This window comes from Daphnia carinata, chromosome 6 (assembly GCF_022539665.2).
Source record: "Daphnia carinata strain CSIRO-1 chromosome 6, CSIRO_AGI_Dcar_HiC_V3, whole genome shotgun sequence".
Classification (NCBI taxonomy): Eukaryota; Metazoa; Arthropoda; class Branchiopoda; order Diplostraca; family Daphniidae; genus Daphnia; species Daphnia carinata.
In genome coordinates this window covers 2255270-2267880 of record NC_081336.1, presented here as the reverse complement: position 1 = coordinate 2267880, position 12611 = coordinate 2255270, and the positions used below count along the sequence as shown (strand labels likewise).

Genomic DNA, 12611 nt, shown 5'->3' with positions numbered 1-12611 from the left:
ATCGATATTTTGATATACTATGGTCGTTGTATGTCAGTAGCCGAAAACCGCTCAAAGCAAAACCAAAAATTGACAGGTGTTGCAACTTAAAATGCAAGCTGCAGGTAACATTTAGGCAAAACTCGTCGTTAGCCCGCCAGGTGGATAATGACATCGTCATGTCAACATGATCTGATTCAGAGTGGTTGGAGTTGCAGTGTTTTATCTTTTTTCCTTCGTACTTATCCACAAAGAGGTTTTTTGCCATCGAGAGCATCGATGTAGGATGGCTGAAAACGCCTTTGACACTTCTCAGACTAAATGTCCTGATATTACCGATAGCGTGGTTAATTCTGTTGCTGCTGTGGTTAAAGAGACACCGGGGGATCAGGAGAAAGAAATCCGACGTCTTCAGTTTGAATTGGATGAGGCAAGAAGCCTTGCAGCTGTTGCAAATTATTCCTTAGAAGAATCAATTGAAACAGAAAGGAGAAAATGCCAGGAAGAGGTAGCAACATTACAACAATTGATGAAAGGTATGTTACAGTTCTGTTGGTTTTTAGTTAAATGTTTGTACTTTCTTTGTGTCTAGAAAACATTGAAGAAGCTGTTCGTGAAACCCAAGAACACAGTGAAGGAGAAATCCGCAGACTAAAAAATATAGTCACTCGTTTAGAACTAGAAATACATGAATTACGTACTTCTTCAGATAGAGACAATCCCAATGTCTTTTCGGCAGTAACAAAGACACTTGCTCGTAAAGTGGGTAATTTAACCAATCCTAACATATTAACATCACAAACACCGCCCCAAGTTCCCCTTGTGACTGCTTCATCAACTGACTCATCTGGAGATGACTATCTAGAGCAGAGCATGAAAAGAGCTCAGGAAGATGTAGAAGTCTTGAGATCTTTGGTATATACCACAAGAAACTGCACATTTGACTTCTAATAATTAAACTGTTTTGCACCAGGTTCTCCCTTTAGAAGAAGAAATCAAGGCTTTGAAAGATAAATTAAGATACACTGATGAGCAGTTGAGGGTTTATGAGAGCAACCAGGTAGTAAATAAAAATTTTTAATTATTACGATAAACAGTTTAGCAATTCTTTAATAGGCTGAATTGGTTCGTGGCTCCGAATTACTCAATAAAATTGCAGAAGATGAATCGTTGGAATCCGCCATAGCTGATTTGATCTCACGAACTGAACTACACACCCAGGATCAATTATCTCAACGAGACTTTGGTTTATTTCTTGCGATTCTTAATGCCCAACGAACCACTCTCCAGGAGGAGCGTGAGCGTTTGAGGTTATACAGTAGAAATTTTGCTTAGTAGAGTAATTTTACTTATTTTACTAATAATAAATTTTAGGTCTCAGATGCAAGAAACTTGTCAGTTGCTTGAACAGGAACGTCGCCATCATCGGGAGTTGCGCCGTTCATTGCAGAAAAACAATTTGCATCCTACATCTCAAAACATGATGGTACCTTAGTAGTATAAAGCTGTAGAACACGCCCTGAATGAATCAATATTTCCTAGGATTGCAACAAAGACGTCTCAAAAGGCTTCCCTATTAAGGACAGAATTGGACCTTTAATCAGCCGGATTTCCCCCGTTCTTAAACGAAAATCGTCAGCTCAGTCACCTTCTAAGGAAATTTCAGTTGACTCCTATGTCCTTGATTCCTCAACATTTGGGATTCCAGAGGTGGCTTCTACCGCTATAAAAAATTCAACAAAGGAAGAGATCGAGAACATGTCGTCCTGTAGCGTCGACAGTAATTTGACCTCAAGCGAGGGTAGCTTCCTTCAAGCAAATGATGATCAAAATGTTATACGATATACAGTGCTTGAAGCTGATTTACAGCAGCTGCAAGAAGAAAAAGCACAGGTAGATAAGCAGTTGATAAAAGCCCGGGAGGAATCGCAGATGTTGTCAGAGCTTATCAAAGACATGGAACATAAATGGACTGAAATGGCAAAGGATTACGAAAAACAAGTTAGAAATCGTTCAAGAATCTCCAAAAAAATGTATTTATGTCCCGTTTCTTGACGTGTAGGTGGACTCGCTTTTCGGTAATATTGAGGATCTTCAAGGTCAGTTGAAGAGTGTGACTTCCGCTTTTAACAAATTTCGCAATCAAGCCCAGGAAACATTGCGGCAGCTTCAATTTGACCGGCAGTCGGTCAATACCGAACTAGTCAGGTCTTAAAAACATACAATATATTAATTTAGACTGAGTGATTTTATAGATTTAGTTGTTTGTAGGTTGCAAGAAGAGAACGATTTTCTTGTAGGCAAGCATAGCCTTCATGCCGAACAATTGCAGAATGAAATGATTAATCTACCCGACAATTTGCAAGAATTGCAGTATGTTTGTCTGAATCTCAGAGAAGATTTCATTGCAGCTAAGGTATAAAAAGAAACAAGTTTATCTTTTTCGCTTTATTTCCTTTATCGCAAATTTGGAATGTTTACAAAGGTAGCCAAAGAAGCATTGGAGAGAAAATGGAAGATGGAGATTCTAGTACTAAAGAACCAGTTACTTAGCGAGCAGCAATCAAAGGAGACGCTGGAAAACTCTCTTACAGGGGAAATCGATTACCTAAGGGAACAACTAGGCCTCATGCGCAGCGTTCAAACGCAGCTCGATGAAGAGAGTAGTCGCAAAGCCTCATTGGAAGTAGCCCTACAACAAGCCAAAGAGCAATTAGCTGAGCTAAAGAACCGTGCTTCCGAATCTGTGTCGTCAAAGGTATTTTCAAGTCGGGTGTATTGTGATTTACAATTTTTTAACATTCTTTTTTGTAGGCCAAAATGGAAAATGAAATTCAACAATTAAGAAATCGCGTCACCTCCCTACAAGCAGACTTGGAAACGTCAGAAGCGGTCCAGCGTGACTTTGTTCAGTTATCACAGCAACTGCAGGTCGCTAGATGGTGCCCATTTCGGTTTGGATGCAATTACAAAAAGAATTCGCCTCAGGTACAACTGGAAAAGATTCGCCAATCAGAAAAGGAACTTCGGTGGCAATATGAAGAGGATATCGATCAGTGTGCTGAGTGTCGCCAAACATTCGGAGTCGCCAAACGCAAAGTGAGTACATCATGGGAAAAGAACAATTGAATAGCGATACAGCTAATGCATTTTTGTATATTATTATTAGCACCATTGTCGTCACTGCTGTCAGATCTTTTGTGGCGATTGCTTACGCAAGACCGTTACAAGCGGGCCCAACAAAAGGCAGTCTCGAGTCTGCAATGTATGCTTTTACCTCTTGGTACAAGAGAGTGCTCCATTTTTTAGTTCCGAGCCTCAGCCATCTAATTGATAATCATAACACGCCAATCCTTTATCGTTTGTAAAATTTGTGATTTTATTGTCACTTTAGGTCTCCCGTCATTCACCACTGTTTTTTTAGAATTACTATTACTAACATTGCCGTAATTTCAGAAAGATCGCTCATCGTGTGTTCCAATTAACACGATAAGTGACGGACGCGATAGATCATCGCTATAAGTAAAAATTGTTTGGTTAATTTGACTAACAGATAAAAGGTTCAAAACATCAAGGACGTATTTATTTATTGAAAAACCATTTTAAACTTTTTTTATTTGCCAGTGGTTAAATTGCTGACATGCTTCCTTTTGTTGTCCTTTTAAGCTGAAACTTGCCTTAAATAGTTACAATTCTTTATACTGCAAATCGGTTCCATCTACCTAACGAAATATTTTAACATGTCTGCCCAAATTTGCTTGATTAAGCGTAAGAAATCCGAAAATGGAGGAACGCTAAAACGTATTTCTGGCCAGAAGCGGGTTACCTCAAAAACAGAACTGATCCCCATAACATGATACGGGTGCGTGTCACTCATGTAGGCAGCCAAGTACTTTCCGGGAATGCGTATACTATTTTCTGGAACATTAACTTCGTACGTCCTTGGTCGGCTGGGTAGAGGTTGCTGAGTAATCCACATGTAAGAAACGTACTCGCCCAGGCTTGAATATTGCTCCTAAAAAATTCCCCTTCATTAAACTGTGTTTAATGAAAAATTAGTTTTCGGAAGCGTTACCCGATATATTGCAATCCAATGCCACGAAGATAGTTCGATGCTAGTTGGTAGCGTTATAGTTATTTTACCGACTGTTCCTCTAATCCAAGACTTAATCGGATCGAAGGTGACAACGTCTAGTACACCACCTTTTACCTAAAGAACCAAGTCGTCTTCATACTCTTGTAATCTTATTCTATAATTATTTAATATTACTTGTACATCAAGGTGAGCAGACACAGGTTTGTGATCACTGATTGTGAAGTTACTATGGCTTTGATACTTTCTACACTGAACTACGTCAACATCTTTCTTTTGTGGTTTCTGTTCCACATTTTCAAAGCTACGATAAATGACACGGTCAGTCCAAGCCGGTCGTCTCCTAGGAAATAGAAGTTAAAAGATTACATCGTCTGCATTTCACTTGTTTCGTTTACACTGCACTTACTTTTTATCGTATTGCTCTGAGTTGAGTACGAATTTATACGTAGGCTTGAAAGTGATCTTGCACTCCGAAAATCCACCAAAAGCTTTATTACTTGAAATCGTGTCATTTAATTCATCCTTTTCTAGCAGGGGTTTCAGATCGTTTTGAGAAACGAGATCAACAATTTCACTTGTAGAAAATGAATCTGGATGAAGTCGAAAATTGAGATCTCCAAACCAAAAAACTAAATCATGATCTAATATAGAGCTGATCTTTTCTTTATGGAATGTTTGTGAATTGACTATGGAGTAATAATCCGCTATACGACTTTCAAGCTTTTTGTCATGGGGAGAAAGATGACAGTTGACGAGGCAAATGGAACTTCCCTTAAAATTGAAACGAATGGAAACCGCTCCTTTGTTACCCTGCAGGTAAAAAAAAATTAGTTCCTTAATTACTCATTTTTAGCTTTAAAGTACCCAGAGCCCATTTAGTCCTGTTCTGGTGAATGAGGTTTCCACATCTTTAATAGAGGTCAGGTGTTTCTTTTTTGAGAAAAGTGACAACAGGATTCCAACTAACCTCACAGTATGGATTTTGACATAATTATGTTTTGCCAAAACATCTCTAAAAAATTATAATTTGATATTATACTCTCGTAAGAATTAAGTAACAATAACTCCTGCCTTAAGGCATTAGTCCATGGGTCTTCATATAAAGAATCCGAAATGATATTTTGTGGTTGGGATTTCACTTCTTGCAATCCAACAGCAATGAAATCAGCACTGAAATCCAATATGCTCTGCAATTGATCACTTGAAGGTGGCTCCACAGTTACCACATTCCAGGTTAGAAGGTAAATACTGTTCCGAAACATTGTATTAAATAACACCTTACTTTTACGAACAATTAATGTTTACCTTAGTACATCCACTGTCATTTTACTGACTTGTCTTGTGTTTTGTTGCAAACTCTCACCTAAATCACTACTGTGTCTATGACCTAATGGCTACACTACTGTTGACCACTTTCACAAAGTGGTCTATAGTAGCTAAACTTAGGTTGATGAAACTGTTACCAAAGTGTTTTCTATGTCTCTATAAAAAAGCCATGAGATAAGAGTATCACATACCCATTTGGGTCAATAATTTATTGAACTATGGTTTATCTAGTTTGTCGAGCTTTTTCAATGACGCAGGGTTATCTTCAATGTTTACTATTGACTCTGCGGAATTCAAGGCTCTATCGTCTGCAGCAAAACATGCATGTGAGAGCAAAGCGGAAACGGCGAACTGCGCAACTACATCCTAAGCGGATTATTTTGTTTTTCCATGTACAGGATAATACGGCCGGATAACGTTGCTATTCATTTCCGCAGTTGCCACCGCAAACCAATATACGAAGACATATGCTGCATGTCAATCGCTGTTGTTTTCTCTATGCAGAAAGTTCATGCTTTGGAGGTAAAATCTTTTCGTTTTATACATGCATAATAACTTTGTGCCTCTCAGCTCAGCAGGTACTATGCATCAGGCAGAAAACAGTGCAGCGCAGTAACGCTGCAAGCCGTATCGCATATAGTGGTGCGTAACAGCCGCTACGAAGGAAGTAAGTCTATACTTTCAGACGAGAATACTGGCTTGTCATTAGATCTCCTTACTGTACTATTAGAGAATTAAAGGGGAAACAAAAATTCTATAGCTCTCCCGAACTAAACGTTTTACAATTTAAATTGTTATGTGCTAGTAGGAATGATTTTTAAAAAACATTTACAGTACAAATCGGGCGAAATCAGTCTACAAACTGGGAAGGATTTTATTGAAAAATTAATCAACAGTTTCACTTTAGTCCTTTTCTTTTTAAGTTTGTCAATTTTTTTATGAACATACGATATTATGAACATTCAGTTGAAAATCCACAGCAAATTGAGTCCTGCTTCACCTAAAGTAATTCGCCCGATACGCCCTTCAAATTTTGTCTTGATTAACCAAAAGAAAAGTATCACTGAATGCAGCATATTGTTTCGGCCCTGGAAAAAAACGGAATCAAGATAAAGATATTAGATCAAGCCACGAAGGAGAAAAGAATAATGGCGCACCTTTGGAAGTTCATACTCATCCGGCCCCATGACAAGTTTATAGTGAGGTGGGTTAAGTTGAACTTCAACTATTTGCGGATTTGATGTGGGCTGAGGCTTTTCAGGGCATTTTACGAGATACTAGTGGAACAAGTAAAAATTAATTTACTAACATTTTTTTCAGGAATATTTTGATAAAGAAGTATTTTTTTTTTTACTGCTTCACCTGTCCCGTAAAAGGTCGTCTATCTGGGCGATCCGTGAAAGCCGGAAGTTGGCTGTCGAGGTACGTAGCCAAGCAATGCATTATTACAGCGCTATCCGTTGGCGTACTGTCATCCACATCTTTTCGTTTAGTGCCTCCATCCCAGCGAAAATTACCCAAGCATCCTCCTGAGGCAAGCCCTTTTAAGTTTGTAAGGGAATATTTAGTTCTGGCTTCGGCTCGTCTTTCTTGTCTAACGGCACACTTACGATTAAGACAGCGAAAAAGATAATCTTGGTGTGAAGTCACTTCAAGATATGGAAGGACTTCTACAAGTGATGGTATATTAGCGGACACGGGAGCCAGCTGGCAAGTTTTACGCAATTTCTCCAGGCTGGATTCTCCTAATCATTCACGAGTTAAAGGTATACATTTTTACTTAAGCAATCGTCAACTTTTGTTTTACCTATTCTAGCGTCAGCTAACCCATGGGCCGTCAAGGACTCATTAATTCGCTGAATTTCAGCAACTAATGGTTGAAGTACAGTAGAAGAAAGCCACAACCGAAATTGTTCGTTATATTCGAGAAGTTGAGAATCAGAAATTCCTAATTGTTGCCATACATCGCGACCTTTAATTTTGGCAGGAGATTTGGTGCTGGCATTTTCGTCTACTCCGCTGGTTCCAGTGGTAGGTACTGTTCTCCGTAGAGAAGCAAGATTTTCGCTTTATTTATTATCCGAACGATTTTTTTTTACGGTTGCTTAGATTACCTGTAAACGACAGCTGGTAAGAATACTTTTTTAGTAGTGGCGAAAAATCCGCTATTCCTGATGCAGATGGTGAATAATGCCACGAGGATGCCGTTGTGCTCATACCAGTGGCATCCTGGCCTTGGACTAAATAGGGAAGTATGAATGCAAGTTGTAGAAAATGGTGTAAAAATGTACCTCTACTTGTTTGAAGTTCTTCTCTTTCAACACTTTTACACATTTTCATGAAAGAATCTTCTTCATAGAGTTCATCTTCAAGATCCCAGTTTTGGGATGTATACAATACTGAGCTACTACTTCCTTTTTGAAATTGCAATGAAGAATTGCCAGCAGACTGGTTTACTGCTTGTTGAACTGAAACAAAATTTTGCAGAAATAACTTAAATATCTTTGTTGACAGAAAACAACAAAGGACAAGTGGTTTTACATTTTGCTGCTGATACTGTAGGTGATGACCCAACAGGAATGTAGGGAATCAAGGGTGTCCTTTTGGTAATGGGTGAGCAAGCGGGTGTTGATGTCACAAATCCAATTTCTATGGCAATATATGTAGTACAAAATAGTATTTGAAATTAAAAATGTACCAATAGCTTCTTACCATCATTTCTCACACCCAAAAGCTTCTTTTGTTGAGGACTCAGAATTACAGGGGGATCAAATTTTGTCCTTTTCACATAGAAGTAGATTCCAGTGGTAAAATTCAATACCAAGATGAGGCAAACTACCAATATGGAATACCAAAGAAATGTGGACGTCAGCTCATAACACTCTTGTTCAAAATGCCTGTTGAATATTGATTTGGTATTCTTTACTTAAAACACATTTTTGAATTTTGGCCAAGATGTACTTACAGATAGTAAGATAGAATGAGTGCCCCAAAGAGATTACACACAAGCCAGGGTTTTTGTTTTTGAACTTCCATGATCTGTCTTTTCTTAGATATCGTTTTTACGATTAAACTGTCATTTTGATCCATTTTAATTTAAATAATACGTATTTTCCACGAGTGGAAAACCGAGTCGAGTACAAAGTTGTCGTCTGCCGAACGAGTTGCATTGGCTTCTTGGCGCTTTAAAACACTGACGTTGCCAACATTTATAATTCGACTTTCCCGCAAATTAAAATCGCCAATTGAAACTTGGCGATACGGCATCATTGTACTACCGGTCGACAGGACGGACGGAAACTCACTCCATTTTCTTAGACGACCTTGACTGGTTATTAGTTGTGATCACCTGCAGTTAACATCACGTAATATCATTTCCAATAGAATAACATGGCGGCCGTAGCGAAACCACAGATTTTCAAGTCGGTCCTTAATGGAGCCAAGCAGTTTTCTACCTCATCAAAGGTAAAATACTACGGCTAGGAAAAAAAACGCCAACGAAAAATTATACGCGATAATCGTCTTAAGTTTAGCTGAGATCACGTTTTAAAAATAACCTCACAATTTTGTCTCTTTGACTTCTAGCTTCTAAAAAATTGTAATGTTCTAACTTGAAAATTTAGAGCAACACCAAGGTTGCTGTCATGGGAGCAAGTGGTGGAATTGGTCAACCTCTATCCCTGTTGTTGAAGCAATCCCCACTAGTCTCTCAACTCAACTTGTACGATATTGTACACACACCCGGTGTTGCAGCTGATTTGAGCCACATCAACTCTAAGGCTAAAGTTCAGGGCTTTGTTGGACCTGACCAACTGATGGTAAAAAAACAGAATTATTATTTGAGAACTCTCCTTGAAAATCCTTTTGTAATTACAGAGCTCTCTGGAAGGTTGTGAAGTGGTCATCATTCCAGCTGGTGTTCCACGCAAACCAGGCATGACCCGCGATGATCTTTTCAACACCAACGCTTCAATTGTTCGAAATTTGGCTGTTGCTGTTGCTGAAGTTTGTCCTAAAGCACTGGTTGGAATAATCTCCAACCCGGTATGTGAATTAGAGTCAAAATTTTATCCATTTTGGTAAGTCATTTTACTTATTAATGTTTTCCCTTATAGGTTAATAGCACTGTTCCAATTGCCAGTGAAGTGTTCCAGAAAGCTGGTGTCTACGACCAGAACAGAATTTTTGGTGTCACTACGCTAGATGTTGTCCGCGCTAACGCTTTTATTGCTGAACTGAAGGTAATCAAGGTTGTCGAAAAATGCATGTTGAAGTTGCTTAATACTATACAATTTACAAGGGCTTGGATCCAAACACAGTGAACTGCCCAGTTATTGGTGGCCATGCAGGCATCACAATTATTCCTCTGATTTCCCAGTGTCAGCCTGCCGTTTCATTCCCAACTGACCAGCTTAAAGCGCTTACAGAACGTATTCAGGTAACCGCCTCAAAAGACATATTTGTGCTGCAAGTCATTATCGTCCTTTTTACCACAGGAAGCTGGAACTGAAGTCGTAAAGGCTAAGGCTGGTGCCGGTTCAGCCACCCTGTCCATGGCAATGGCTGGTGCCCGATTTGCCGTCTCCTTGATCCGTGCTCTCAGAGGCGAAAAGGGGGTTGTTGAATGCGCTTATGTTCGATCGGACTTGACCGAAGCCAAGTATTTCTCGACCCCACTTCTTTTGGGCGTAAGTTCCTTAATTTCCTTGAAGTTTCATATTAATAATATATGCTGTAGCCACATACGTTAAAATTTCTTTTCGCATTACAGCCCAATGGTATCGAAAAAAATCTTGGACTCGGTAACTTGTCGGAGTTCGAAAAGCAGCTAGTTGCTGCTTCAATCCCTGAACTAAAGAAAAACATTAAGAAGGGCGAGGAGTTCGTCCAGAAACACTAAAGGAAAGGTTGTGAGAAACTAATGAGAAGAAGCAAACTAGCTATCGGATATGTATTGTATGATCTGCCGGATAAAGTCTAGTAAGTCACACTTAGATTCATTTACAGAGTTGTGTATAATTAGGCAGAAATACACCTATTTGTTTGGTGATCAACTCGTGTGTCATAATATCTTTAGTTTAATTTTATATTATTGATCTCGCCAATTGGCACCAAAAATTTGTTTTCGACAGCACTAAATTCGTGTTGGATTTCATGCCACACGATATTTCCATAACCTACCCATGAGAACGATGATGTTGATCAAGAGCATAAACGCGAATGTAGTCAATACGCATAGTGTTGTCCTCTGATTCTGAGTTCCAGGTGGGCAACCAGTTCATTCTTTTCTCCCAGAATGGCCGCATCTGAACGCGATCGGACATTTTCCAAGGTTTTTCGAGAGGTCGATCAAAAGGTTGGTTAACACACCAGTCGGGAAACATGTTCCCGCCGACCGCAACATCCAGGATAAGATGAAACTAAAAACACCGCCAATCCATAAATTCTGTGTGGAACAGTTATAAACAATTTAAACTTAAGCTAAATAATATTACAGGACGATCAAAAGGGGAGATGCGGGTACCGTTACCCGTAACGTTCCAAATATTTTGCCCTTCAAAGCCGCCCATTTCCCAGAAGCCACCCTCTGGAGGAGTTACGTATCCGATTAGGTCATTGTCAACATAGAAATTGAAGCCAGTCGGTAGCCATTCCATTGCGAAGAGATGGAAATCTGATGAGAAATCCGGATTCCTTTGAACTCTGGAACGATTCCCATTTCAGTAAGTTGTAATTATACGTCAGTTTATTCTAACTCGCCTTACTTTTGCCAATATGTTAGCCTGTGACCGTTATGATGAGAATCGGGTCCCCAATGTAACGTAGTACCACTTAGTTGCCTTCCGTAAGACTTACTACCACACGAGAGATTAACGTTGCTTCTAACTTCTGTTATGTCGATCTCTCCTGATCGGGGATTACTCCCGTAGACGGATTCGGTAGGCGACATCCAAACAGCTTTATTTTTTTTTTTTTTGGGGGGGAGGGGGGAGGATGGGGGAGGGGAATTGCCGGGAAAAAGCAAACATTTTACTTTAAAATCACTTCTTTGTCAATCGTCTATGTACCTGGCCAAATCCAATCACCTTTGGGCATTCTAGCGCGGACTTCAACGAATCCGTAGGTGAAGCTGAACGAGTTTTTCGTGTGAATCCGCGCGGATTGAATAGGCTGAATTATGTCGGCACCGGATTTTCTGGCAAAGAAAGAAATTTAAAGTAGCGGGGAAACTTCTTTGGATTTTCAGCTGAGATTACACAATGCATCCCCCTCCCCAGTTGACGTTGCATCCTTCAAGAGTTAAATCGATCGTCCCATTGTAAAGAAACTCGGGACCGTAGCGGTCGGCTGTGAATGTCGGTTTGATGAACAAATTACCGTCGCGAACGTAGCTGTTTTCAATTCCACGGAAAATTGTTAATCATCTTTGGTAAATAATTTATAATCTCGTTGGAATATTTTTCAAAAAATGGATTAAATACTAACACATTTTGGCTGCGGTTGACATATATTTGAAACGCATGGCTTCCACGCCAGCCGCTAATCATTGGAGTCCATTTGCTGTACTATTAATTGTTGTTATTATTATTACTATTTTAGTATTTCGGGAAAATAAAGTAACAGCAAAATTACGTCCAAGTGATCAAACTCGTCTCTCCAAATAAGTGGCCCTCGACTAATTTTGAAATACGGTAATCGTTTTATGCTACAATACCGCCCACTTTCAGCTGAAGATGCTTCGTAAGGAGTGCCCCGTCGCAATAAAGAATTGCAACCGAAACTGTCAGAAACGAAAAATGCAAAGCCTAGACATAAGCAAAAAATGTCATTATCCTAGTTGTACTCGAAAAAACACTTCCACTGACATACTCGAAGACACACTGACCGATCAAGTAGAACGCGATAAGGACAAGTCGACCATACTCAACTTGCGAGTAGAAAGCCATGGTTTATGAGACGTTGAAACAGCAAACCCTGGTTCCAAACCCTGTTTATCTAGATTTTGTTTCCCCAATTATCCTGATCTGAAGTTCGAAATTTGTTCAACGCTCAAACTATTTCACGTTACAAATTCTATTTTTTTAGCAAAACCCCCTTTTTTAAAATAATGAATGTCGCTATTGAAGCCGTCGCAAAAAAAAAACGCTGGTTGTAATCGTTTTGCCCCTCCCCACCCAACAAAAAAAACCTGACTCAATCCACCCACCTA

The 12611-nt window shown here is 39.4% G+C and overlaps 5 protein-coding genes across 10 annotated transcripts; 2 read left to right on the top strand and 3 right to left on the bottom strand.

Annotated features, from left to right (window-relative positions):
- Nucleotides 1–126: 126 nt before the first annotated feature.
- Nucleotides 127–3553, top strand: LOC130689945 (rab GTPase-binding effector protein 1-like). Its single transcript, XM_057512888.2, has 12 exons — nt 127–515; nt 572–894; nt 953–1039; nt 1096–1289; nt 1354–1465; nt 1522–1980; nt 2042–2187; nt 2251–2395; nt 2465–2737; nt 2794–2910; nt 2968–3078; nt 3149–3553. Exons 1-12 carry the CDS (start codon nt 266–268, stop codon nt 3311–3313), a joined length of 2382 nt encoding a protein of 793 aa, XP_057368871.1. The 5' UTR covers nt 127–265; the 3' UTR covers nt 3314–3553.
- Nucleotides 3554–3574: 21 nt separating this feature from the next.
- On the bottom strand, nt 3575–5805 carry LOC130689953 (phosphatidylinositol 4,5-bisphosphate 5-phosphatase A-like). 5 transcript variants are annotated; one of them, XM_057512904.2, is made up of 8 exons: nt 5381–5805; nt 5147–5323; nt 4940–5087; nt 4482–4885; nt 4250–4415; nt 4055–4189; nt 3806–3994; nt 3575–3697 (listed from the first exon to the last, which is right to left on the bottom strand). In XM_057512904.2, the coding sequence occupies exons 1-8, from the start codon at nt 5398–5400 to the stop codon at nt 3641–3643; spliced, it is 1296 nt and encodes a 431-aa protein (XP_057368887.1). In that variant the 5' UTR covers nt 5401–5805; the 3' UTR covers nt 3575–3640. The 5 variants fall into 5 exon arrangements, with proteins under 5 accessions (XP_057368887.1, XP_057368888.1, XP_057368884.1 ...); XM_057512905.2 differs by having other exon boundaries at nt 3575–3701; nt 5381–5804; XM_057512901.2 differs by having other exon boundaries at nt 3575–3994; nt 5381–5516; nt 5593–5803.
- Nucleotides 5806–6261: 456 nt separating this feature from the next.
- On the bottom strand, nt 6262–8633 carry LOC130689951 (transmembrane protein 209-like). Of its 2 annotated transcripts, XM_057512898.2 has the most exons (10): nt 8367–8633; nt 8114–8298; nt 7943–8050; nt 7693–7869; nt 7516–7641; nt 7209–7439; nt 7012–7146; nt 6764–6942; nt 6559–6678; nt 6262–6489 (listed from the first exon to the last, which is right to left on the bottom strand). In XM_057512898.2, the coding sequence occupies exons 1-10, from the start codon at nt 8489–8491 to the stop codon at nt 6364–6366; spliced, it is 1512 nt and encodes a 503-aa protein (XP_057368881.1). In that variant the 5' UTR covers nt 8492–8633; the 3' UTR covers nt 6262–6363. The 2 variants fall into 2 exon arrangements, with proteins under 2 accessions (XP_057368881.1, XP_059351671.1); XM_059495688.1 differs by having other exon boundaries at nt 6764–7146.
- An 18-nt stretch (nt 8634–8651) lies between these two features.
- On the top strand, nt 8652–10455 carry LOC130689963 (malate dehydrogenase, mitochondrial-like). The gene is made up of 7 exons (XM_057512918.2): nt 8652–8866; nt 9025–9219; nt 9278–9445; nt 9517–9642; nt 9702–9839; nt 9898–10089; nt 10173–10455. The coding sequence occupies exons 1-7, from the start codon at nt 8792–8794 to the stop codon at nt 10299–10301; spliced, it is 1023 nt and encodes a 340-aa protein (XP_057368901.1). The 5' UTR covers nt 8652–8791; the 3' UTR covers nt 10302–10455.
- On the bottom strand, nt 10339–12348 carry LOC130689958 (beta-1,3-glucan-binding protein-like). Its single transcript, XM_059495585.1, has 8 exons — nt 12331–12348; nt 12035–12235; nt 11888–11967; nt 11659–11793; nt 11470–11597; nt 11167–11359; nt 10897–11104; nt 10339–10821 (listed from the first exon to the last, which is right to left on the bottom strand). Exons 1-8 carry the CDS (start codon nt 12346–12348, stop codon nt 10579–10581), a joined length of 1206 nt encoding a protein of 401 aa, XP_059351568.1. The 3' UTR covers nt 10339–10578.
- Between the last annotated feature and the right edge of the window lie 263 nt (nt 12349–12611).